Genomic DNA, 27,751 nt, shown 5'->3' with positions numbered 1-27,751 from the left:
GCAGTCAAAATACCTCGACCTGCTATTTTTTCATAAAGTTTCATTAGAGATATTAAAAGTGATAACTAATAAAAGTAAAAGTAACGTTGAAAGGAATAATGTAAAACATTTGGAGATTTTACAAAGTGCCTGTAACTTGTGATATATAATGAGTGTTTGACCAACATTGATTTTTCCTTGGTATTTCTAAGATTAACCCTCGCACAGTCAAGCTAAAAATCATGACATAAACGATGAAGTGGGTGACTTAAGTAACCCCATTAGAAATTCTATTAAATTTTGTTCTTATTGCCTTTTTCCTTTATACAACTCCTCTTACAGTGCCTATATGTCTATTTTGATTTGATAATATACTAGTAAGATATACAAGCAACTCCAAACATTACTTTCATAACAAAGTTTTAGTAACACATTTTTTGTGCTCCGATCTATACTGTGTGTCTCACTACATACTTTTTTCGCAATTTATCTTTTTTCATTCAGATTTTATACACAGTTGTTACAATTCACAACTCTTACAGTCTTTCTCTGCCCCTCACATATCCGTCGCTTAGAGATTTCGCATTTAACCTTTGACTTTGTATCCTGCTTTCTGTCGCACTTGAAACATCTCCCTCGTTTCACTTCCTTCTGTGTTTTTGGTTTTAGTTTCATCATTAGACACACATTTTAAAAGTGTTTAATAAAAGACATTATCAAAATTTCAGGAAAGGCATTTCTATATCTCTTGATATATATATATATATATATATATATATATATATATATATATATATATATATATATATATATATATAATAGCAGACTATTTCTATATTACTTCATGTTTATATATTATATGCAAACAATTCATGATTTGTATTCGTCGATCTATCTTACTATCTATTTATACGTTCTTTCGCCTATCCCTACATACATACATCTCTCTATATATCTATCTGAGCTGCTGGCCTGTAGTGAAATCGGTAGAGTGACCGACTGGTTATCCAGCGACCTGTACGTAATGTACTTTTGCATCGTTTATTTACTAAGTGCTTCCTTTTCTTACGTTTTACTTGTTTTACCTAAGTTATAAAGGACTTTTAAAATGGACACTCTATATTTATTTCGTAAGAAAGAAATTATAACAATTTATTGTATATTTGTCAAAAATATCGTACCTTTTGATAGATGCTTGGAAAAATAAAATGACAAACAACATAACTTTCAACCTTTTCTCTGAGAAAATCTTCGCATTTACCCACACACATAAGGTGAGGTCACATAAGTCAAAAACATGGATCCCCTATAGAACGTCCAACTGCTTGAAATACTGATATCAAGTAGGCATGGACATAAGCCAATGAGTAATCTACGCGAAACACGAATACGAGTAGAGATGTTACTTTTCTAAAGTGGTATGTGAATTCAGATGCCAAGAACATTAAGGGAAAATCCAGAAAAATGAAAGAAACCTAATCCACTAATTGAATATGTTCGAAGACACCAAACATAGCAGGGTTCTGATGAAGAAGCAAAGGAAAAATAATAGTGATGTAAACTCTCTTGAGTAAATCTTACGGAAAGATTCTTTGTGAAAATAAAGAAAAAGGAAGAAAGAGAAAAAATTGAAAAAAAAACCGAAAGGATGTTCGATAATAAAGGGGGTAAAACTTTATTATGATAATGTGAGACAGACGTATTTTTATACTTACTTAGATGTGAAGCATGTGTTACTCTTATTGATATTTTTGTCCGCTCTTTTTCCAATTCATTCCACATCTGTATATGGAGTTCCGGATATATTTTGTTTATTTGATTTGATTTCACGTTTACCAGCGAGGCTATATAAGGCGAGGACCTACAACTTAATGTTGGATCCGAACCACATAATCTCCCACCGAGAATCGAACTCGGGTCTCCTACGCCGTATGCTAACCGCTTAGCCACAAGGGAGTTCTATATATTTGGTTCCTAACAGCCCACTTTTATTTATCAAAACTTTCCTTATTCTTCGAGTTCTTAATATCACTCTTCATTCTTCATTGATATTTTTTGTAATATATCTACAGCTAAAATTAACTCAGACCGAATTTCGTCTACACCCGGAGATTTGTGTTTCTTTAATTTCTTTATAGCGATTTCTATTTCTATTCAGTTAGGATTACGAATATACAGTTCTGCTGTTTGCATTTCCCTTTCCCCACGAACATTAGTTTCTGGCTGTGTGTTAAGCAAATCGCAAAAGAAATCTTCCCATCTATGCTATGTGTATCAGTGAGAAGTGCTCTATCGGCTTTCTTAAATATATATGCGCGAGTTTGACAGCTTTTCTTAAATTCGTTCATGCTCTTGTGTCCTATTGTTTTTGTTTTTACTGTTATATTCAATTTCCTTAATTTTATCTTTCAAAAAGTCGCGTTTCTTTATTCTAAAAGTTTTGAAGTGTCCTGCTTGATCTCTACGAAATTTTGTGTAGTTACTACTTTGTGTAGTTCAAATTTTGTACCCAACTCAGTTTTACCTATTTCCTCTTCTCTGCTAGTTTAGTGTACAATGTTTCTCTCCTAGCCGAACCATGGTTTGTTCCTACGTATTTCCACATGCCCCAGTTTTCCTTTTGCTGAAATTTTAATGCTATCTCTGATATCAACTCAGGTGTCCTCAATACTATTCGAATCTTCTAAAACCGAGAATTTATTCGAAACTTCAATCTGGTATTCCCTCTCACGTGGCTATCCTCTATTTTTTTGAAAATTAAATCTTTCTGTTTACAGACATTGAATATTTCCTTTATTCAATGATAATCTCTTTCATATTATCACTGCTACCATGTAGTGATCAGTATCACAGTCAGCTTTTCTAAATGGCCGAACATCAGTCATGTTAGATTGTCTTCTATCTACTAAAACGCGACAAATTTGATTATTTGTTTTTCTATCTGGTGAGGTCCAAGGATATTTATGAACGTCGCGATATGTATTCTTCACGATAAGATTTTTAGATGTTGCAAAGTTCACGAGTATAACACTGTTGTCATTACTTTCCTTATGCAGGCTTTCATTCCTTATAATCGATTTGAATATATCCTCTCGTCCTATCTTCACATTGAAATCCCTTAATAGAATTTTCATATGGTATCACCGGATTTGGCCAAATACCCATTCTACTTCTTCGTAGAAATTGTCTTTCACATATCGTCATCCTTATCTTCTGTTTGGACATATACATTTAAAACAATAAAATCACACCACTCATCCTTAAGAGTAATAAAAGAAAGTATGTCTGTCATTAACAAATTCAACCCACTTAATTGCTGATATTCGTTTGACAATGAAAAACCCTGTTGTTAATTGGTGATCTTTTTTTATTTCCTTCCCCGTAAAAGAACGAAAAATTACTGGACTTTTAGAGTTCAATTTCCTTTCCACCTAACTTTCTGAACTCCTACTAGGTCCATCCTGTATTTCTCTAACTCACTCGTTACGAATTTAACGAGCCTGCCCTATAAAGACTTCTAGTATTCCATGTTCCATATCTCATGTCCATTTTATACATGAAGAGGTCGTGCCAAGTTATCAGTCCTGGTCCAAGGCTTCTGTGAATGTTTCTGAACAAGTGTCCTTCTTACAGGATGAGGTTGTTAGCCTCATCCCAAACCCTCAAGCTGGAGAACCACCGCTTGTCGTCTGTCCGCGAATGCTTATTGTGTATATTCCTCACCTTACCTCTACACCAGTGCTATTCAACCGGGGATACGCGAAAATGTTTCTGAGGATACGTAAAGAGTACAATGGAATTAGTGACAGTGCTATTTTCACAACTTCTTCCATTTCCATCAACATATTTGTGTGAAGAGTGTTTCTCTGCATTAACATAAAAAAATCGAAGCACAAAAATTGCTTGAATCCGGAGCCAGCTCTGATTCTCGCACTCTCCAAGATTCGACCAAGAATCGAGGAGTTGGCATCCCGGAAACAAGCTCAGTCATCTCATTAACAGGTTAGTTCTAAAGTTACTTTTAGTTTTCGAATTTTTAATAGTGTCCTCTCAAATTCCCCCTCAGTAGAAATGTTTTGAAAGTTTCCATGTTAATTTTTTTTTTCGGATGTGTACTTTATCCCCATGTAAATAGTCTTTTGATTGGCACACGGACTGCACTTCTGTTGTTCTCTATTTGTCTCCCTTTTAAATCAACAGAACATGTGTATTAAGTTTAATAAGTTCATTTCGATTTAATTTCTTTTAAATAGATTCAGGGGTATGCAATTAGATGGTGAACTGTGTCTAGGGGTACGCGAGAAAAAAGGTTGAATAGCACTGCTCTACACCTTATATCTAGAGGCATTCTTATCAATCTGCAACTTCAGGATGCTCCATGCCGTGGTGACAGGAATGTTGCAGATCTCTTCTCACGTTTTCCGTCCGAAGGCGGTGCTGAGGAATCCAGAGCGTCAGCAGAATATACCATTAATTAAACATCTTTTTAGCAGCGACTCAATTAGCCTATTTGTCGCACAGGGTAAGAACTCGCCTTAGCGCCCTCTCCGCATAACCAACTAAATCAAATCGCTCCCCGACTACCTGATATTGGCATCGCACTGTAATTCTCCTATTCCATTGTTTTCTTCAAGTGGTAAAGCTTGATTTCGAAATTGCAGTACAGAATTTAATTTTTAGTACAAGATAAAACACCAAACTAATTAGCATTTGATTGAAAAATAATCTGAGAGTAGCATGCTTAACATATTCTTATAGTCTTATCATAATAACTGCACATCACAATGTTTTTGGAATTATATCGAGATGTGCATATGTGTACAATGAATTAACATTCTGCTGCTTTAGAATAAAATATTTAATTATTAGAAACAGTCAAGTTGTTGTCTCGAATATTATATTCGGACATTTTGCAAATCTCTTAAATCGGTCAGTTAAATGAAAGAAAAAAATAAATTTAACTTTGCGGGCTCTTTTGGCTGCAAACGTTTTTCAAAGTCCTCAAAAGACAGCTTTGAAACTAATTTATGGTCTATGGGTATGATCCTAAATCTCTCCCATTAAGTTTTTGAAGTAAATTTTCAGGATCTTTAGTTTGCTAAAACTCCTTTCCCTGCCTTATAGTGAAAATCAATATTTGCCCAGTTTTGCGCCCACTCAATCCGGTGCCCGAGGCACAAACCCCGTTTGTCCCCCTTAGTTACGTCATTCCTTTTTAGTATCATCGATGGAGATACCAAACTGACCAAATCTCACAAATGGTTTCCATAAATGTTACAATCTGGATTAAGCAGGGTTCATACGCATTTGAATAAAAAAAAAATCGCTTTAAAAGTCGTGCCTATTTGAAATTTCTGATGAATGTTATTCTGGAATGGCCGCTTATTTTTCTCAGTAATAAATGTTTACTTGTCACGCCTACACAATAATCGCATGAAATTACGAAACATGATTGATACGGCCTCAGCTGAAGTACGGTAACCTGGAATGATAAACGGAATAACACAGTACATGAGTGTGATATAAGTAATTCGATTTCAAGGAGATTACCTAAAACACAGTGGCACTTGGAATACTGCGGTCCAACCATTCCAACGAAGGCCATTGTTCTGTCTTTGGATTCACTTTATAAATACTAATAGACATCTATACTAAATGGATAGAACGTGGTTAATAGAATTTTCTAACGCTCAACAAAGTGTAAAAATTTATTAAAGAATTAAAGAGAAGTAAATAAGATGTGATAAGACAGTGGATATCTGAATTAAATTATAAATTGCAAAATATATTTGTAACTGGACAGAAAGATACCTTGTTGTCTGTAGCTATTTTTTTTTTTTTTCGTTCTAGCCACGCACATAGTTCTGAACTCCGATTCCTTATATTTCTGTTGTACACAAAACTGAAGACACGAAAGAGCGGGATCCGAAAACAACTATTAATCCTTTCGACACCTGGAGGCAACTTTCTTAATCCTTTACTGTGTGAACCCGTTTGTCCCCCTTAGTTACGTCATTCCTTTTTAGTATCATCGATGGAGATACCAAACTGACCAAATCTCACAAATGGTTTCCATAAATGTTACAATCTGGATTAAGCAGGGTTCATACGCATTTGAATAAAAAAAAAATCGCTTTAAAAGTCGTGCCTATTTGAAATTTCTGATGAATGTTATTCTGGAATGGCCGCTTATTTTTCTCAGTAATAAATGTTTACTTGTCACGCCTACACAATAATCGCATGAAATTACGAAACATGATTGATACGGCCTCAGCTGAAGTACGGTAACCTGGAATGATAAACGGAATAACACAGTACATGAGTGTGATATAAGTAATTCGATTTCAAGGAGATTACCTAAAACACAGTGGCACTTGGAATACTGCGGTCCAACCATTCCAACGAAGGCCATTGTTCTGTCTTTGGATTCACTTTATAAATACTAATAGACATCTATACTAAATGGATAGAACGTGGTTAATAGAATTTTCTAACGCTCAACAAAGTGTAAAAATTTATTAAAGAATTAAAGAGAAGTAAATAAGATGTGATAAGACAGTGGATATCTGAATTAAATTATAAATTGCAAAATATATTTGTAACTGGACAGAAAGATACCTTGTTGTCTGTAGCTATTTTTTTTTTTTTTTTTTCGTTCTAGCCACGCACATAGTTCTGAACTCCGATTCCTTATATTTCTGTTGTACACAAAACTGAAGACACGAAAGAGCGGGATCCGAAAACAACTATTAATCCTTTCGACACCTGGAGGCAACTTTCTTAATCCTTTACTGTGTGAACATTAATTAAGATATCGAAATGATTTTTTTATGCCGAATATGGTTGGACTATAGTGTCCTGAGTGTCGAATTTTCGTCTCAAATTTGAACCCAAAGTAAAAAATTCGAGAATTTTCGAATTTCCAATTTTCTTTTTTAGTTTCTTGGGTATAACTTCTTTCGTTTTAGAGAGATCTATTTAGAACTTGTCAGATATATACCCCATATGGATACCTAATATTTTAGACAAATTTGAACAACTCACAATCAATGTTTCCAACTAGAGAAATTAAAATTTTCCAATTTTTATGACAAAACTTTCGAAATTTATGTTTATAAATCCATACCTATGCGTACGAACGCAAGTCAACTTACACCAGTCGAATATCAGTTCATACTGAACAAAATCATATACGGATCATTATAAGTGGGTAATTACGAGGCACATGAAAAATTCGAATTTAGGTTCTAAACCTTGATTTTTTTTTTTTTTTTTACTTTTCTGTTCATCATAATCTATTTTTTTTTAATTACAAGCTTCGTTTCTTAGATATCGACATGATACTTGTAGGATACATTAATAGTGTACCAAAGTTTATTTTAAGATAGTTTGCGTCTGTCTAGTAGCAATGTTTCCAGCCATAGAAAATTTTAATTCCCTATTTTAGGAGAAAAATCGAAAAATCCCTTTTTCCCTCTTGTTTACTACATTTCTGTCTTGTTGGCTACATCAGAAGAAACGTACCAGTATCGGAAAGCCTCGTCTTTGGTCTACGGAACGCACCATAAAAAATTTCAATAGGGTAATTAGGGGAAGTGCAATTGAGGTTTTCAGTAGACCTTGTTCTCAAAGTGGAAAGATAATTGTGATTTTGTTTTAGGTAGAATGACATATTTCTAATGACATATTTCTTAGTTCTTTGCATATAGTCGTGATACTTCTAATATATCAGTGGTATACCAAAATTTATTTTAAGATAGTTTATGTTTGACTGTCAACAGTGTTTCCAGTTACAGAAAATTTTAATTCCTGATTTTAGTTTAAAATCCGGAAAATATCCCACTTTTCCCTCTATAATTTCCCTCTTGTTGGCCACATTGGTATAAACTTACCAGTACCTGAAAGCCTCGTGTTTGGCCAACACAACTCATTGTAGAAAGTTTCAATAGGACGATTATAGAAGCTGCAGTACTTGCATATTGTTGATTTTTGCTTCTGAGGCGGAAAAAGTGTAAAAATTTCATGTGTACGATGAGAGAGATTTTTTTTTTCTTTCTGTCTTTGTATAGCGGACAACGACTTCCCGTTTTCATTGTGCATTGCAGACACACGAAATAAAGTTTTAAGGTGACTGGAACCCAGGTGACAACAGTGGTGCCAAGTCCAAAAAATCTTAAAATTTGGTTGGGGATTTTTTGGTGAATTTTCACCTCTACATTTCCCTTCAGATTTCAAAGCAAATAAACTTTATGTGTTTGTGTCAACTTGGATTAGTTGTCACTTTCTAAGACTTACAGTTGGATGAGCCGTGAAAGACCTTTTAACACTTTCGATCCTAGGCTAATCTGGCCTTGTTTATTCTGGTATCCTAGGGTTTTAGGCCTTTTTAAAAATGTAGTACATTGCTAAATTATGATAGACGCACTAAAAACATTGCAAACAAATTTCTTGGATTTTAGATTTTATTACGAATATATCATTTGGTGATGTAAGAAGGGGTAGTTTGCTACAGTGTTGTTTGGAATATGTGCTTTTTGAACAATCGAAAAAATGCAATAGAAAAATAATACTACCATACTGCTAATGTTTATATTGTGGATATTTTTGTACTCTTTTAACAATATATTTTCAAATACATGCATGTTTTGATTTATAAGTGATTTACATGGCAATAGCGTCTGAGTTAAATACACTTTTTTTACAAGTACATATTTTGTTCAGCAGGAGTAAAAATGTTTACAACGTTCTTCACCGTTTTCACAGGTAGTTAGCTTTAGTATGGTAGAGTGTGACACACTTGGAACACAAACAGCAACTCTACAGTCCTTGCACCACCAAGAGGTTTCTTTTCTTACCAGTTTACCGGTATCCATCTTGACCTTCTTTACTCACCCTCCAAATCTGAATCATCAATTTCATCTTCCAAGCCGAAATGTAAACTGTGTTCTTCTAAAATCATTAATATTTTTTTCTGCATTCATTTTACTTGCTTCAAACAATAGCTACAACTTCTGTAAAATGAAATAGTCTTCGTAACAAAATATTCCACTATTTTATCGAACGTGCTGCAGTCAAACGCAGAAAGTTGATATCACAACAATGAACCTGTAGAATGTTCGGTTACTCTTCACTACATGTCAGGTGAATAGTATTTTGTCAAGAACTGAGTCTCAGTAAGTATTTAACACGACCGACAACCGACCACAACCCGTAATAAGTTACATAGGGGCTATTATGTAAAAAACTAGTTAGACTCTGGCCTCGGCGTTTTGGAATAAACACACAACCCGAGTCTGACTCGGGCTTAGGATCGAAAACCTTAATAGCGAAATAAATATTAATTAACAGAAACTTTCCATATTTTCAAGTAACACGCGTTAACTTTTCTTTCAGATGTTGTATGCAAACCGATTTGCATTGTAAATGCAATTTAATTTAACGTTGTGTTTGGATTTTCTTTTAGGTTCTAATTTTTTTTTATTCTGGAAAACGAACATTAGAACTATTCCAATTTAACGTTAGTTTTTAGTTCTTTTCTGGTTGTCATAAACGCTCTATCTAGGAATAAAAAATGTAAAGTTATGAACTTTCATCTGTGATGATAAAGTAGTATGTTCATTACGTGACGATGGATTTATATCGCCATGATCCTATTTTTGTGTTGTGATTTAAAACGTTTGAATAACGAGGAGTGATAGCATCCTTCTTGAAATCACCAAGCCATTCATATTGCATATAGTATCGATTTTTACATTATTCATTTGCGTTAATTTACTGTCATTTTTGAACTATCACAATGTTCAGTGAAGCTCGTTAATTTTGACCACATTCAGACCTTTAAATTACATGCAACTTTTATGACACTTTTCACTTAAGTTACTTGCTTTCTATTTTCCATTTCCAGAAGTTTCATTACTAGTTCCATTACTGTATTTTAGACTCCACATAAATTTATCAAAATAAAAAAATACTACAATGTTGAATGTTTGCATAGTTTCTAACCAATATCTAATAAGGTCTTGCTCTTATTAGTTCTGTATGATATATACAGTATGGTAATAATGTTGATGATTAAACGTATTGCAACCACAGAAACTAACCCAGTACACGAAATAACGAAATAACTTTGCGCGGGCACATGACTGCCCAGTGATTGGAGCAGGTTTTAACACAACCCGGCCAGCAGTCGATCAGTAGTGTTTAACAGCCAACTCGCTGCTCCGAAACTCGGTTCTATTTTAAGCACGGAACTGAAGTCTGCAATCAAGTTTTATGTAAAATTGGGAAAATCAGCCTCTGGAACTCATGGTTGCCTACAGAACGCATACAGATATGAAGTTTTCCTGCAATTAGTCTACGTTTGTGCCACAAAAGGTTTTGTGAAATCAGGGAGTACTTGTAAGAGAACGAGAGGACAGGACGTCTAAACACATGAAGAGGTAACAAATTTATGAGCCCAAAATGAATCTTCTTGCTGACTACAATGATTTGTTCCAGAATTTGTTCTATAAGACTAGATTACTAATGATAGCTCTTACTTGTAGGTCATGAAATGATTCCTCCAGCGAATGACTCGTACCAAGCAATAATTAATAAACTCTGGAGATTGTGGTCTTCCTACGACAATATTCCCTGGTTCATTTGTAACATTATCATTCAATTTTGGTTCCTATTTTCGAAATTCAACTACACTTCACGGGTGACATGTTTGAGGACGCGTGTAGTACCAAGACGTCTGTCACGATGGAAATGAAAGGCATCCAAGATTATCACTTCTCCAACAGTTTCCAATTGCTGTACTTACAAGCAAAGTTGTGTATGGAGAGCCAAGATGATACATTGAAAACTAAAGGAACATCATCTTGGTGTAGATAATATTTTTCATTTGTGATACTCGATTTACCAGTCAATATTAGATAGCATAGATTCTACAAACTGTGTTCAGATAATTTAAAACACACATTTCAAATAATGTACACACAAGAAAGTGTATCTGATAGTGATTAAAACATAGCACCCGTGAAAGATCTACAAAATGCTATCGAGAAAATTTACAAAACTATACAATACTCATTTTTTTTATCGACTATAGTTAACCCGAACGATCACAATTACCTTCCCAGGCAGTTAGCAGTTGCAGTGATGTTAAAAGTTTCTCAAGTGTATGTTTCCTCACCGTTGCTCTTGGTACAGCTGGGCGATGGTCGTTATAGGAACATATCTGGCTCTCAGACGCCTTTTAATTATGTTTCATACATCCTTGTTGTTGCTTTCGTCCAGGAATTTAATAAGTTAGGTAGGAGAATGTAACAGGCTGAGTTTCTGTGAGTGTATGACGTACGCTTTGTTCTGCTAGAAAATGATGGAATCTTGGAAAGGTAAATAAAGGAAAATTGACCTGTCATGGATGTACTCTCCCGAATAAATATAGGAAGGGAGCGGATTATGTAGCTTATTTGCCACATAGTAGAAGTGTAGTGTGGTTCGTATATGGTGAATGTAAACATACGCTGGATTTTCCCACTTACATACACATCTACAGACACACACACTGCCGTGTCTGAGACTAAAATGACTCCCAAAAGTGAATTGATTATCCTCTATTCGTGTAACATCAATAGAAATGAAATCTTTGAGTTTTACGTTCCACGGTGATGCCGGTTAGGCTAAAGGAGATGGTGATGATGAGTAATGAATGAAATGGTGGAATGAATAAAGTGGGAGGAAGCGGGAGAACCCCGAGAAAACCCACGCACACTGTGTTTGTCCACCATAAAGTTCACTTGGCGGGGATCGAACTCGTGACCCCTAGCACCAAAGCCACTGAGCCACCGCGACCCTTAACATCAATAGACTCTAATGACTCTAGCAGAGATGTTCAAGGTAATGATCAGATGCCACGTGTACTCATGTGAGAGAGACGAAGAAACATAATCTACTTCCAACAACCATTGTTTAATGTTTGTATGCACAATTTGAGATCATAGTAGTTTTGGTTCCATGGTGATTACTGTCTTGCTAGCTACGACACCCCATACGATCCTTTTGTCCAGGTTCTACCTGATGTATTGCAGAGTACTAGGGCAACGTTTGCTCATCTTGTACATCGCTGACAAATCGTTCATATAACACAATTTTCTTGAGATGCGATTCAGCAGATCGGACAACCAGTCTCTCACAACTTCTCCATACGACCACGCTAGAAGTCAAATAACTGCACAATAATCATTCGGTGACGTTGCTCTGGCATTGCAGTAAGAAACTTTGAATTCACGCACATAACTGCTCTCGTCATGTTCGATGACCTTCAAACTACAATCAACATCCTTTCTGCACACATTGTTATAAGGCTACCCTTTATAATGAAGTGTGTGCTAGGACCTTCAAACTTAGATCAGATACATAGTATCTACAGACACATTCTGTGGTGTGAGTTTTGTTCAAGTCGGACAATGTACAGGATATTCTTAAACATTTGTCTTTGGAGAGCATATCAAAGGAGGAAATACTTCACGTATTGTAAACTACAATATATAGGATCACATCCAAATATTACCGAAAAGAACTAGTCAGATCTAATATAAGTGACAGCCGAAATAGAAGGAAACTAAGGAACGAGTCAGATCTAATATAAGTGACATCCGAAATAGAAGGAAACTAAGAAAATTATCCGAAAAAAGAAAAGTATAGTTTTCGAACCCCATGCATAATTAAATACAAGAACAAAACACTTGTCTCCTTCAAAGTTATTCTTACGCCTCAATATTCAAAGTTGTATTGTTAGAGCCAAACCTTTAGTGTTACCGTTCTCTGTCGAAAGTAGAAGAGTGAAATCATTAAAAACTTTGGAATATTGATTGCTAGATTTATAATGTTATTATTACATTTCATTTTCTCCAGCAAAGGCACGTGTAGAGGACCCATACAAGCCTATTATCAGCTCACTTCGTAGCCACAATGAAGAGTTGAGAAAAAACAGTAATTGTTTGGTTCATTATACTGTAAAATTTGTCATGCTTACTGATTGCTCTGTACTATCACTTGCACGTAATGATTCAAACGGTTTGTTCTGAGGTTACTATTGTGTAACAGATAAGTATCAATATGTTATAATTACTTGATTGGGACGAAATATAATTTGCTACACTTTGCACACTTTCCCAGAGTGAGACTGGACAGGGTGGCGAGGCGGAGATCTGTACCTGCGCCCACCCTCTTATGGCGCCCTTTTGTTACAATAAAAAGACTTAGTTGTATTGAACTAAAAAAAATAGTTAATATTTCCATTATTGTCTTTATAATAAAAAATTATATTACAGAGTTATTGCAGGTTTGCGTACGGAGTCAAGTCATCGTCCTCTCTTTATTGCGGGTGCCAGTACTGCCAGATATTCTAGGGTATGCTGCAACTCGGTCTGATGTATTTTTATCACAAGTGGCCTTGTGACTGTTGTATTGCTTATTCTCTCATGGGATTGTTTGATTGTGATAGTTGCATAATGTTAGCGTCGGGACTCAACATACGCGGCAACTGTGTGTTGCATAAAAACTTGCCGTGTTCTGTAAGATCGAAGATTCTGGTTATGGCAGCAAGAAGTTCAGAGTTAATAACCAGTGTACTACAGGAAATAAGTACATTCAGTGACTCTGATGAAAATACTAAGGCCAAAGCAAGAAGTTTACGAGACAAATGGTTAAAATTCGAAACTCTAATGACAGCAGCTCTTTACACAGAGCTATTTAAGCTTACAATACCAACTTCGAAATACTTACAGTCCCCAAACATGAACTACTTTGCGGCATGGGAAATGGTCCAAACACTAGCAACAAGTTTGAAGTCAGAAGAAAATTTTCTCAGCTGTAGGGAAACTTTAAAATGTTTTCGAAAATTTTAACAGATAATGTGAATGAAACGAACTTCATCTCAGGGTAGATGCCGATTTTGCAACGAAAATAATTCGGCGTAAAACGCGCTGTTTTGATGAAAACTGCTCTGATGAAGATTTTACTTTGCAAGAAGGCCATTGGAAGGAGTTCTAAGAGGAAACCTTCTGCAGAATTTGTGACACTGCTTTTACAAGTTTTGAGGAGAGGTTTGCTCCAAATGAACATTTAACGAAAGATTGTGTCTGCTGGATCCAAAGAGATTTGAAGAAAAATAAAGATAAGTGGTGGATCTAGACGGTAGAACTGGAGGCAACCAGAACCCAGACTATGATATGTATATCTTGAGTTTATAATTTTTCATGGGCCCTGCAGAAGTTTCCACCTTAACTCGCTCCTGATGAATATTATGGCTAGGTTGGGAGTTGACATTGTGGACGTTAAGTATTGTTTTAGCTACTGGTTTTACACATTGCATAACAGAAAAAAACTGCAACTAAAACTATATTTATTGTTTCAAAAATTTTCCAAAAATGAATAAAAAGCAACGCTTACTATAAATTTGCAAAAATATATATAAGTAATGATTTAAGTTATTTTTGTCATTCAAAAAACTGGGGTCCAAGGCATAACCATAAGTGTGAGATCCTCCACTGCAGATGGAGCCCTGAAAACATTAGTAGTAAATATAGGCGTGTGTAAAGAAACCCAGTCACGCGAACTCAAACAATTTGCCACCCATTACAAAGATTACTTTAAGAATCTGAAGGATGCTTCTACTAGTGACTTCGATGTGGTTCTTCACCCAGCTTATTCTGGAAATGAAGACGAATGGGATGAAAACAAACCGGAAGATCTGGACCAGCTGAATCCTCGCCGTTGAAAACAGGATTACATACACTGTGTGTTTACACTCTTGGATGAACTGACTTTAAATCTGCACTTATAGCAATTTATATTGTGTGTACCAATATGTTATGACTCTTCTAACTACCCAGGAAATGTGCGAACGCTTATTCTCTAAGTTGAAGTTCATTAAAACAAAACTGAGGTCAATTTGGGGCAAAGCCTACTGGAAAACTTAATGCTCCTTAACACTGAATATGTCCAGAATTTTCCTGTAGATTACGATGTTACTAGAAGCGAAATAGCAGAAAGCTCAAGAGATCTTAAACGATTACTCAAGATGTGAAATTTAATTTAGTCAGAATTGTACATAATGGTACTTTTTCCCTTATTTGTGCTGGAATAGGTGGGCTACTGGTAACTTATTTATCCTACAGTCACATTTTTTGTTGGCTGTAATTATAATATTATTGTGTGCTATGCAACATTTACGGTATTTCGTCCCTGTCGTTTTGTATGTAACTGTGTATGCTTAATGCCGTGAATAAACTAAGAAGACATTTTGAAAGCAAAAATGTTTACATTAATTTGTCCCTGAGGAGCTCCTCTAAGTTTCTATCTCCAGCTAGCTCTGACAGTTCCAGTCCAACACTGCGCTTACCCAACCTAAGACTGTTGAGGCATCTGTGATACTTTAAAGGGACTACTCTAAAACTGTTGTCTACCAACATAATCTCATAAGGACCTTATGTTGTTTATTAATATTAAACAAATTCAAGAAAATTAAATTATTCGCAGAGAAGCTACTACGAGGGCCACTATTTATATTTTGAACTTGGCAACACTGATTGTTGTTAGGCGTTATTTTTTGTTTGCATAGAAATGTTTGACACTGTTGATCATAACCAGGGCCCGGATCTTGTTGACAAGTCAACTTTTTTTCTCTTATGTATAGCACAAGGCAAGTTGAAATAAAAACGTTATTCATCAACTCTAGGTTCTAAAAATATATCTTTTTAGGGTCAACATTTGGTCACTTTGTGCCGTTTTGAAGTTTTAGGTATTTTTTTTTTAATATTTTAAGGTAACTTTTAGGTCACTTATGGTCTTTCTATTGTTTTTCTTCTACATAAAGACATCTTAAAATGAGCACTATTTACGGATTTGAAAAATACAAACTTAAATGATCTCTTTTCCTGCTTCCTGACTATTGGGGTGGAAAAAGTGCATTCCTAACAAGCTAATGAACACTAAGCTGTAGCTGGTTGACGAAGAGTGGCGGTTGGCAGATGGTCAAACAGATGGTTTTGGGTTGTTGACCACAAGGGATATGATCAGGTGAATAACTAAAAATAAATTAGACGGCGTTCAAATATTTTAAACTTTTTTTATCTATTATTCTCATGTATACAGTCTACACTTGCAAATTTTTATTCTTTAAGTGCACTTCCTAGTTTCAGCTCGGGAGTGAATTGACACTTTCAGTACGTACGATACCGTACAATGGACTGATCATTGAACACAACATTTGATCAATGGGCTGCGACTAACTGAAACAAAACTTTTGAAAATGACTGAAAATGATAATTAAAATTCAATAGATATTCAAAAAATGTCCATGTTTAACGAAGGAAAAGTTTTTAAAAACGCAAGTTTTTAGGTCATTTTTTTGTGAATTGTAGTCATTTTACAGGACTTTTAGTGTCATTCTATAGGTCACTTTTTAGAAAAGTTTAGGTCAACAAGATCCGGGCCCTGATTATAACATACTTCAAATGTTTTGTCAATAGCATTATTTGTGTTTTTTACGTTGTCTTGAAGATTGCGTAATAACAGAAAAATTGAATTAACTCGTGAAAATTTTCGTACGATGATTTATTACGATTTTCGACGTGGATTATCAAGACAAGAGTGCATCGATCAACTTACTTCCAAATTTGGCGATGAAGCTCCATCCTTTGCCACTGTGAAACGCTGGTATAACGATTTTACTCGTGATCGCAATTCGCTCACTGACGAAATTCGCGAAGGTCGTCCAAAATCAGTTGTTATTCAAGAAAATTGATGCTGTGGAAGATGGTCATGTGACATACTGTGAGACTGACGCAACCTTAGACATTAGTTCCACCAACATATGTAAAATATTACATGATCATTTAGCTGTGAGAAAGGTTTGTTCTCGTTGGATCCCACATAATTTTACAAAAACTCAAATAGAAGCTCGCGTCGATTGGTGCACACAAATGCTCAAAAAAATACAATGGCGGTGCTTCAGAAGATGTACATAAGATTGTAACAGGTGACGAATCATGGACATATGCATATGAGCCGGAACGTAAACAGCAGTCGACCGTATGGGTATTTCAAGATGAATCAAATCCAACAAAAGTTGTTCGCGCTCGAAGCACATCGAAACAAATGGTCGTCTGTTTTTTCGGGAAAACTGGTCATGTGGCAACTGTACCTTTAGAGGAACGTAGAACGGTCAACTCTGAATGGTGCTCGCGCCGTGCGGACTTTGTGGTGAACAAGGACCGTGCTCGTGGGTTTTCTCGGGATTCTCTCGTTTTCTCTTACATCCATCATTCCACAATTTCATTCATTTCTCATTATCACCGTCTCCTTTAGTCTAATCAGCATAACCATGGGACGTAAAACTCTGAATGGTACACAACAATTTGTTTGCCGGAGGTCTTCGGTCAAATACAGCAAACGAACAAGCGCCATAGGATCATTCTTCATCAAAACAACGCGAGCTCTCACACATCTCGTCTAACAACCAACTATTTGAACACTCAAAAAATCGAATTGATGGGTCATCCGCTGTACAGTTCTGATTTGGCAGCCAATGACTTCTTCTTGTTCCCGAATGTCAAGAATAAATTGCGTGGACAACATTTTTTTTTCGGCGGAAGAAGCCGTTGATGCGTTCAAAAATCATATTATGGAGGTGTCTTAAGATGATTGGGAAAAATGCTTGACAAACATAAATCAATTTTCAATGACAAATTACTGTTTTTTCATTCTTAGTCTTAAAATATAAACAGTGGTCCTCGTAAATCACACCTTTCATTCAAATATTAAAGTAAAGTTTTTTATATCACTGGACTTAAATTTCCCATGTTGTAAAAAAAATTGTTTAATCTGTTTAAACATTTGAACTGGTAAAGTACATGATCAGCACAAACTGTATACGGGAATTTACATGATCCTCCAACCGGTACGTTTTCTTGTTGCGGACTATAAGCTAGGTACTCTTATCAAAAAGTAATTTGAATACCTCGCTTTCCGATTGGACGGGACCTCTTAGTCCGAAACGCATTCTAACAGCATTATGCATTTAATGAGTCTCTGCTTTCTTCCAAAGAAAAAAAAATAAGTTTTTGTTCACCTCCTGGGCTCTCAATTTACATTACTTTCTAGACTTTTATATTCATCATTTCATTCTTGTATATATTGGAAGTTATATTTTAATTTCCAATGAACATTCAAGATTCGGACTTGGGGGGCGCGATGCTCAGTGCTAGAGCGTTCACCTCCGGTGCTTGAGGTCCCTTTTTCGATCCCAGCTCGCGCCGTGTGGACTTTGTGGTGGACAAACACCGTGCCATTTTCTCGGGGTTCTCCCGTTTCCTGCCACTTTCTTCATTTCACCATTTCACTCATCTCTCATCATCACCGTCTCCTTTAGCCTAAGCGACATAATCGTGGGACGTAAAACTTAAATATTTCATTTTCATTTTTTTCAAGATTCGGACTTGTTTAAAGACTACCCATGTTTTCATTATCACTATCTTCTAAGAAACACTATTTTTCAGTATACTGAGGATTACTGAAATAAGATTTATCTTCTTTTCTCTTGATGATATCTATATAATGCAGAAATATCTAACATAAATATCTTAATGCTTCAAGTACAAGAAAAATGATCTTGTTTATCAACACTCTCAATATGCAACAAATTACTAAAACTGTCTACTAGAAACATTACGTGTTTTGTTTTAAGCTATTAACAATTAAAATGTGTTAGTTTTTTAGTTAATTGTATATTTCTCTTTTTTCAGAGCTCTTACCGGGACCTCCTGAAAACGTAGAAGTGGAAGCTATTACTGAAAAATCACTGAGGGTTTCTTGGTCTCCTCCAATAGAAAATATGGATTCTGTAATTGAATATGTAATCAATATTACGAAACTTCGAACATTTGATGCTCCAAATACTGATTTGAGTGAGGATTCTAGAAATCATACCATTCCAGAGCAAGGTTCAAACCCAGGTCCAATTATTAAGAATGATACAATGCAAATCAAGGTATGGTCGTAATTTACTTAAAACGTAACAATGGCAGGTGAGGCGAAACAAGCATTTGCATTATTCGTTGAGTAATGCAGTACAATGTTCTTTTGCAGCATCGTTAGTACGTGCGTGAGATGCAATCTAATGTATCAAGTGAGATACGGCCCAGTGCATCCAATGATCACTACCGAATTTGCAACCAAACCACGCGAAAACAAAGTATATGTTAAACTTATGACATTATCCTAGATGGGTCTCGGAGATCTACAATTGTACTGGAAATTGAGTATATTATCCTTTATGAAAGTGACTTCATGAATGTTTAAAGCATCCTCTATATATTCGAATAGTTCTGAAAAATATATAAAAACAAATATTATTTCTATATTACTGTTGGATTTCTGGAAACGGAACTTTATAATATTAGGTTCTTTTCTACTACGTTTAAATTCCACACGTTTGAAGTTCACATTTTTATCTGTTCTCACTTTTCGTTTCCTTCTCCTCTCCTCTTCTCTCTCTCTCTCTCTCTCTCTCTCTCTCTCTCTGCCTCATTTCTGAATCTCTGTGTAATAGACATCTATTGGTTTCATTTTTTCATTGTGTGTGTTTTAGTTTCTAACTACATCAACTTATGAATCTTGTTTCGTCTCGGTTTGGTTATTTCATTTTATCTAAAGTAATTAATGTGTAGTTTGAAATTAGAATTGCGCTCATGTTGTTAACTAATTTTAGTATGGGAGAGAAGAAAGGAAGAGGGAGTCTTTTTACCTGACACGATTATGGGATAAGAAAGTGTTTATTGGGTGGCCTAGCTGCACGGCGTTAGCTGTCGCAATTTTTTGATGCGGTGTGTACATTGGTCACTTAGTGAAGAATGAATATAGTTTGGAATGCAGGCGAATTTAGAAAATTAGATTCGATTTTACATCTAATGCAGGAAAATTTAGAAAATTAGATTCGATTTTACAAACTACACTACCTGAACCAGCGCTTTCTACACAGTGCATCATTCACATACGTATAAGCATGAATTTCGTTGTCATTTCTCACAACATATGTATCCTCGTCGCCATAAGTGCCTTTACATCGCAGTGACGGGTATATGACCGCGCAGTACTCCAAGGAAGGGATGGTTGTATAAGAATTTTTGATTAATTTTGAAGAGTTTTTATTTTGACTAGGGAATTAACATAGGTATAGGGAGTAAAGACACAGATTTGAAGCATCAGTGCGTGAAAACATTCGTATTCTCAGTTTTTCTATTTATTGCTTTATATGTTAAGTTAAACAGCACAATATGTATCACTGATATCGCAGATCATATTATTTTGTAAAATCGTGTCTGTAACCTATTGTCAAAACATTTATCTCAAGACATGATGTAGAGAAAAGAGAAAGAGATAAGACATCTGTAATATATGTATAATTACTCAATAAGTAATTATAAGTAAATTAGACTCAATAAGTAATTGTAGAAATTAGTTAAAGGAAACGTAAGAGAGCGAAAAGGAGGTCTAGAAGTCTGAACTTTTTAGAAACGTCCTAGATAGGTGAAAATATAGTTAAAAATTGCAAAAGGTATCATGTAATTTATCTTTCTTTTCTTGTTTCCTAGTATACTTTTTTCTTTCACATCCAAACATCTCTATTCAGAATTACGAGATAAAGGTGAAGAGAGAAACATTTCCATCTCAAAAATTATATCAGAAAAAAATCTTTTGACTTAGGCTAGATTCGAACTCGTAACCCTTGAATCCATAAATCTGCGCTCTACCGATTGAGCTAACAATTGCTGTTGCAAAAGCCTGATTTCTACAACTACCGGTTGCTGAATGGTGTGTATTAACGAAATTGGCCGAGATAATTGCTTCATATAGCTATTGCAATAATAATTAATAATAATTAATAATAATAATAATAATAATAATAATAATAATAATAATAATAATAATAAAGAAGATGATGAACAGAATTTAAAAAGTCGCATTGTTAAAAGTTTGGTGTGCGAAGTTAGTCCTAATATGAGATTTTATTAATTATATATAATAAATGTAAGCGTGGTTTATTCGTGCGTGCTACTCAAACTGCGCAACTCATAAGGGTTGTACGCGTATGGTACAGTAGCCTTGCGTCCTCCAACCGTGAAGAAAGATTCGGTTTGAACCTATGCGTGTCCTAAGAGGAAGGAGGAGTTTCAAAGAAAGAAAAGTGGTTTAGAAATTATGCAAAAATAGAATATCTCACGAGGTGAGGTGATATAGAGTTCAGCGTGTCTTTCAGCTGTGACTCTATACAAGATATGCATCTACGACGTAACGTGGAACCCGAACCACACGACTCCTGCCGGGAATCGAAACCCATATCACCTCTAGCTCTATCATGGGAGACACAGGGACATGTAAAAATAATCGAAAATAAACGATATTAATGTTAAATCCATAACTTTCGAGGTCCTAAAAATTCCTAATTGAAAGATATGAGTGTCTATTCAATAGTTTTCGGGGTCGCTGAAGTGAATAATGACACTCCCGATACCATAAAAGCCCAAGTTTTTATTCTTCGTTAGCGGGAAGTTAATTCATTTGCTCCTGCTGGAAATGGATTCGTACTATTTCATTCCGATTGAAATATGTATTCTACTGGGAAAACTAATCTCAAATATATCTTTGAAATATAAACCTATTCTTCCCGTGCAACGCCGGGTATTTCAATTAGTAAATAAATAATTAAAGAAACAATGAGTATATTTAATGGAAACAGACATATGCAATGTTGTATATGAATTGCTAATTCATATTTTATCTAGTAGAAAATGGTGCATCCATTATATATTTTGAAGCAATAGGGAGAACTATTGGAGGTGTATTTTATTTATCTACTGTCGAATTTAGTGTGGAATAATTTCAAATAATTTATTTCGAAACTATCGAGACGAGACTGAGACCGCTATTTGTCGGTTGAAAGGAGACTAATACTGTAAATAGTCTCGTATTGTCTCGTTTTGATACCAGTCCTACTTCGGGGTTTGTTCTCTAGTAACTGGTTGCGTAGTGCACCTACAGTATATAAGACGTCGTACCGGTATATTTAAATGTTTGAAAACTTACCCCACCTCCATTTGACGGATCGTTCTAACTAAAACTACCAGACCGTTTATGTAATTTTGCGTTTAAGTACAGGTCCTATCCTTATGTCAATTATTTTCTTGCAACAAAGAATGGAAAATGTAACAGTTATAATGTTGATCGCGCATAATCCTGTATAGATAAAAGGCACTTTATAGAGTGTCTGACTCCGTGGCGTAAATACAGTAGTTACTGGCTTGGTAAGTTCATCACTGAACGCGTTTCCGTCATATCGTGCAATGACGTCACCTTTGACACATGCTCGGGACAGGACCACAAGAGGAGTAACGCTGTTCTTTGCTTACTCGGTGCTGTTTATTCTCTTTGGAACCTGATGTGAAATTACTGCTTTCTCCTTACTTTCAGCTGTTTTTGCTATTTCTAATTTAGATGTCTATTATATTAGTGGAATTTTATTCCATCATGGAAATATATTTTATTTCTTTTTAAATGTAAATAAAAAGAAAAGTCTATTTGGACAAGTTTCCCCACAACTCTAAAGGTATTGTCTTGGGTGCACTTTTCTTTTCTTTTCCTTTAGGGCCGCGGTGGCTCAGTGGCAGAGCTTTCACCTCTAGTGCTTGGGGCCTCGGGTTCGATCCCAGCCCCCGCCAATTGAACTTTGTGGCGGACGAACACCGTGTGCGTCGGTTTCCTCGGGATTCTCCCATTTCCTCCCACTCTCTTTATTTCATTCATTACTCATCATCACCGTCTCCTTTAGCCTAACCGGCACAACCGTGGGACGTAAAACTTAAAGATTTCATTTCATTTTTTCAACACAAATGCAATTAAAACCTGACTCTGAGAGCGCAACAATGTTATCTTTTTCGAAGGGTCAGTGATTTTGTGTCGAAGGTAATGTCACGCAAAGAGACAGGCTGCGCGTGGGCTTACCTTGTCTTACGTTTCGCAACATTGCTCTTGGTCAAGTGGCCTATTGCTTATGCCTTTAGGTATTTGCCCTAAAGCCATACAGCGAGCTGTGTGCGTTCTGTTACTCCCTCCCTGCCCCTCGCGGTGTTTGCGAAAATATTATTTGCTTTTCATGCATTGGGATAAGGGGTAAGACATACCTTGGAACAATGGAAGAGAGTAACATATAAAATGATCGAAAACGACAACCGATGTTAATGTAGAGTTCATAGTTTCGAGGTCGCTGAGATGATTAGGCGTAAAGGTATCAGCTATTTTCTGTTAGTGGTTTCTTCATATACGGCTACCAAGTTAACGAACCTTGACTTATCCGCGTACAGTAGTTGGTTAGTGTGTCCTCGATGGCTATTTTTACTTTTTCCATGAACATCCCATACCATACAGTATTTTTTTATGTTTTGAAAAAGCTTGATTTTATCAATTCGTTAAACAACAATGTTTCTTTTTTTCTAACCCTGTTTCTGAGTATTATCCTCTTCATTCTAACTAATTTATATATTTTCAATAATTCAGAATTTTGACTAAAAAATGTTACAATGATCAAGATTTCTATAAGAAGAGGAGCCTTTATTTCTAATCATTGTCATAAACGGAAGGGAAAACTTATAAAAGATTGAAATAACTTAGTAGACGTAGAAAATCGATAGAAATAATGAACATCAACTATTAGTTGACTGTTAGAAGTATAGTAGATATAGTTCTCAACCCAAGTAGAAGATGCACTCTTTGCATCGTGAAAATAATAAACATTTTTGAAAAATAATTACAGAAAAGAAATTTGAAGACATTTACTGAGCGAACGAAGGTTACTGGTTAGTATTGACGCTTCGTAATTGAGAGTCTTCCGGTTCAAATTTCGATACGAGGCATGCTGACTAGATTTTCATTTCTATCCTAAGTCATTTCGTTTTTGTTTTATTTTTTAAATTTATAATGATGTGTGCTTTCACTTTTTAATAGTACTTTGTTTTTCATGTAATAGTAATGAGCAACGATATAAAACCAAGTGAGCATTTTATTGGAAAAGAAAGCTACAAAACATGAAAGAAGATAAGAGGCAACCGAAGGCTCTAAAAGGTTTCTTTCGCGTTCTGGACAAAATCATACAAATGTTGAGGTGGGGAGTTGTCAATACCAGTCACTGTTAACGAAGCATTTGCAGGTCGACATTCTTTTGAAACTGTAAGGTTATTTTGCCTGATAGCAGTAATTTAATTGTTGAATTAAAATGGGACGATACGGTCATTTCTCTTACGGGTCCGAATAAAATTTCATGTATTTCAAAATATGTTTGAATACAATTAGTTTTCACGCGGCATATAAGTATATAACTTGAAAGGATATAATCGAAAGCGATGAAAGGTCATTTGGATGACAAGTAGTTTTTTTTTCAGTACTCTCACTTTCAATCACAGCAGCATATACAGATGCTTGTTTTATTATAACAGTATAACAATAATTATTAATCCATTCTCTGTTATTAAATTTAGATGGAGCGTTATTTTTAATTAGTAATAATTCTAATGCAAAGTAGAGTTTTGATTATTAGTTAGTTACTTGTGTTCAGGGATGCACCGACATAGGTGCTAGGGATGAGCACGAGACGAATCGAGACAGGATTTTCCAGACAAAATTCGAGTCGAGACACGGTTCTTCCAATAGAGAAATATACATTTTTCGAGTCGAGATATCACTTTTACAACACATTTTCGAGACGAGACAGCTACACATCTTGTCTCGTGGGCATCCCTAATAGGTGTAGTGTTCCTTTCAGAAAAAAATCTTCCGGGAGGGTACACTTAGTATTCAGAGGGCCACTGCTGCTACTCTTTTATTTATTATTATATTACAGACGTATTATTTTGATCTCCTCCCGGGGGAAAGTGGCCCCCTAAAAATATGTGTGGGCGAAACACTGCACAGGTAGTCTGAGAGTCTGGATCCTTCAATTAGCACAATTTCAGGGGCAGATACACAAAATTATTTGCATTTGTAGGCTATTCCGAAAAATATTCGGACCCGAAAGAAAAATCTTGGGTGCATCTTTGCTTGTGTTTACATTGTGTTACAGCCTGATTTCGTACGTTTATGTTGGAAAGAAACATGAAAGAATTGAATTGTTCTATAGGCCTAAAGGGCCCTGAAAAGAATTTTTGCGAAGGAACCTGATTTTAAAGTGCTGCCACTGGATCGGGGACAAATTAAATATCAATTAAGACACACACTTTTGTCATTTGTTGTGTATTGAACTAGTTTAACTAAAATTAATAAAGAATTATTTGAAATCAAGTATATCTCAAGAACGATTAAATGGACTAGCTTTGATGGCCATTGAAAGTTACATTCTGAATGAAATTGATATTGATGCAATAATAAGAGATTTTGCCAAATTGAAAGCCAGAAAAGTGTCTTTATAACATGAACTTTACAGTAACAAAGAAAACGAGAAATTAAGCTAACTACCATATTTGTATCACTAGAAAACACTATTTAAATATGCTTTTAATGAAGTGTAAGAGCATATATCTTTGTCAAAATCAAACCTGTGATAATGTTAGACTTAAAGCTCATTAGTTTTATTCTTTTTCGAGTTTTATGTTTCAACTGTATTTGTCAAAATACATCTTAGGTATAAATTTTAGTTGTTTCCTGTGCATATTTAATAAAAAAAATATATATATAAATTTTTAAAACTGGAACTTTGGTCATGATTCATCCACAGTTAATTAGGTTTAATTTCGCCATTTTCCTTTAATACTCACAGGAAGACTGAATTATTATATATTGAAGAAATTTGTAATTGTAACAATTATCTGAAGAATTTTTGTCCATTACAGCATTCTATTCTTTTATTATCATTTAGGCGGGGGCGACTAAATATTGTTTATTTACACTTACAAAATGTCTACAACCGATCCTGTTACTGTTTTATATATATATGAGAGAGAGAGAGAGAGAGAGAAAGTTTTGATTCAGAAAAAAGTACAGTTGAACGTACGATGCAACATGGGCTCCTGGAGGAATTTCAAACGAATTTAGTATACGTATACATTACTATCTGAACAATTTAACCCTAAAAATGCTTTCGATCACTGAAATAAATTCCTGCCTACGCTCCTGTAAAGCAGTAAGAATCTTAGGGACTGATCATGGGGTAATGCCTCCCTGGAGCAACGACAGTTCCCCAGAAATCATACCTCTGATAGGTCCGGATGTGACATCAGTATTTGTGTATTACCACTCCTCACTCTAAGTGTATTGAAACTTAAGTCAAAGGAACTGTTCTGAAATCTTCACCGGTTCTCTCCTCTGAAACCGCATGCGAATGGGGCCAACCTTGGTCATATACCACATCTGGAATACTACCGTTTATGTCAGAGATCCCGAAAAATATATATTCGACACAAATAAAGGATGCTTTCGATTTTATTTTATTTTATTTATTTATTTTTTTGCCTTTCACCCTCCCACTCTGACCTTCATGCCAACCAAGGCTTAACTTGAACTTAAGCAACATCGACAGCGTCACTATTCATCTGCGACCACGAAAATTAATACCATAACGATTTCGATATTAATATTGTTCATATTGAGTACTTTTACATGCCACTTCCCCCCTTATTACGGATGGCTTCAGTGTCTCGCCCCCACAACTATGGAGCAATTTCAACAACCTTAGGCTATAAACCACCATCTGTAAAATAAATGTGCGGGTGACCTTATTCGGGGAGGAATTCATTAGCTACTTTTCCAATATCAATGTGGTGGCTTTTTTCTCTTTCCATGCTAAAGATTGCCGAAGAGCTCAAATGCATTTGCACCACTGTCCTATGAATATAGATTTTAATGGCATTTACTTTACTAAGTGCTTGCATAGGTGTTACAGGAAAAGTGAGATTCTGTTATAAATGAGTAGGGGTCTAAACAAATACGGAAAACTATTAGCAATGACACTAATCGAAATGAGTTTTCGCAATATAATGGAACAGTATTTTATTCGAAAGTGAAGGAAATCATTGCATAAATTGGCCCTTCCCCTCCTTAGAAGTCTAAGCTACAATACGTATCTAATAATTTTGAATTAGAAATATATGCATCGAGTTTCATATCCTTAACTTTAAGGTCTCCTGAGTTAAGTAAATGAATAACCTTCCTGCTAACGAAAGAGTAAAGCTTTGGGCTTTAATGGTAGCTGGAGTGTAATTATTAATTTCAGCAACCCCGAAAACTATTGAATAGACACTCATATCTTTCAATTAAGAATTATTAAATTTTCACTCCTCCCATTAACCTCCATGCCGATAATGCTAAACTTTGATGTGAACGATATAGAAGGTTTCATAGTTCATTTACCCAAAAGCTATGGATTTAACATTAATATCGTTTATTTTCGATTATTTTTGCATGTCCCTGTGCCTCCAGGGGCGCCCATTAAGGGGGTAAGAGGGGGCGCTTGCCCCCTCTAGAGGAAATTATACTTTGCAAGATCGAAAACCCAAAAATTGTTTGAATATTTACCCCAAAATTTGCAACTATATTTGAAATGTCGCTTATACTTGCCCCCTTTGAAAACCACAATATGGGCGCCCTTGTGTGTCTCTCATGATAGAGCTAGAGATGATACGGGTTTTGATTCCCGGCAGGAGTCGTGTGGTTCGGGTTCCACGTTAAGTCGTAGATGCAC

The 27,751-nt window shown here is 35.5% G+C and overlaps 1 protein-coding gene across 5 annotated transcripts in view; it reads left to right on the top strand.

The window, feature by feature from the left end:
* LOC145662786 (Ig-like and fibronectin type-III domain-containing protein 2) overlaps window positions 1–27,751 on the top strand; it is a 1,216,055-nt gene that overhangs the window by 937,247 nt on the left and 251,057 nt on the right. For all 5 annotated transcript variants that reach the window (XM_081728668.1, XM_081728663.1, XM_081728665.1 and 2 more), the window contains one exon: window positions 18,774–19,018. In XM_081728668.1, the coding sequence (XP_081584794.1) occupies window positions 18,774–19,018 (245 nt within the window). The remainder of the gene's footprint in view (window positions 1–18,773; window positions 19,019–27,751) is intronic.

The sequence above is a fragment of the Thermobia domestica genome, chromosome 10 (assembly GCF_964235325.1).
Source record: "Thermobia domestica chromosome 10, izTheDome1.hap1.1, whole genome shotgun sequence".
Classification (NCBI taxonomy): Eukaryota; Metazoa; Arthropoda; class Insecta; order Zygentoma; family Lepismatidae; genus Thermobia; species Thermobia domestica.
This window is presented reverse-complemented; position numbering and strand designations above follow the sequence as displayed.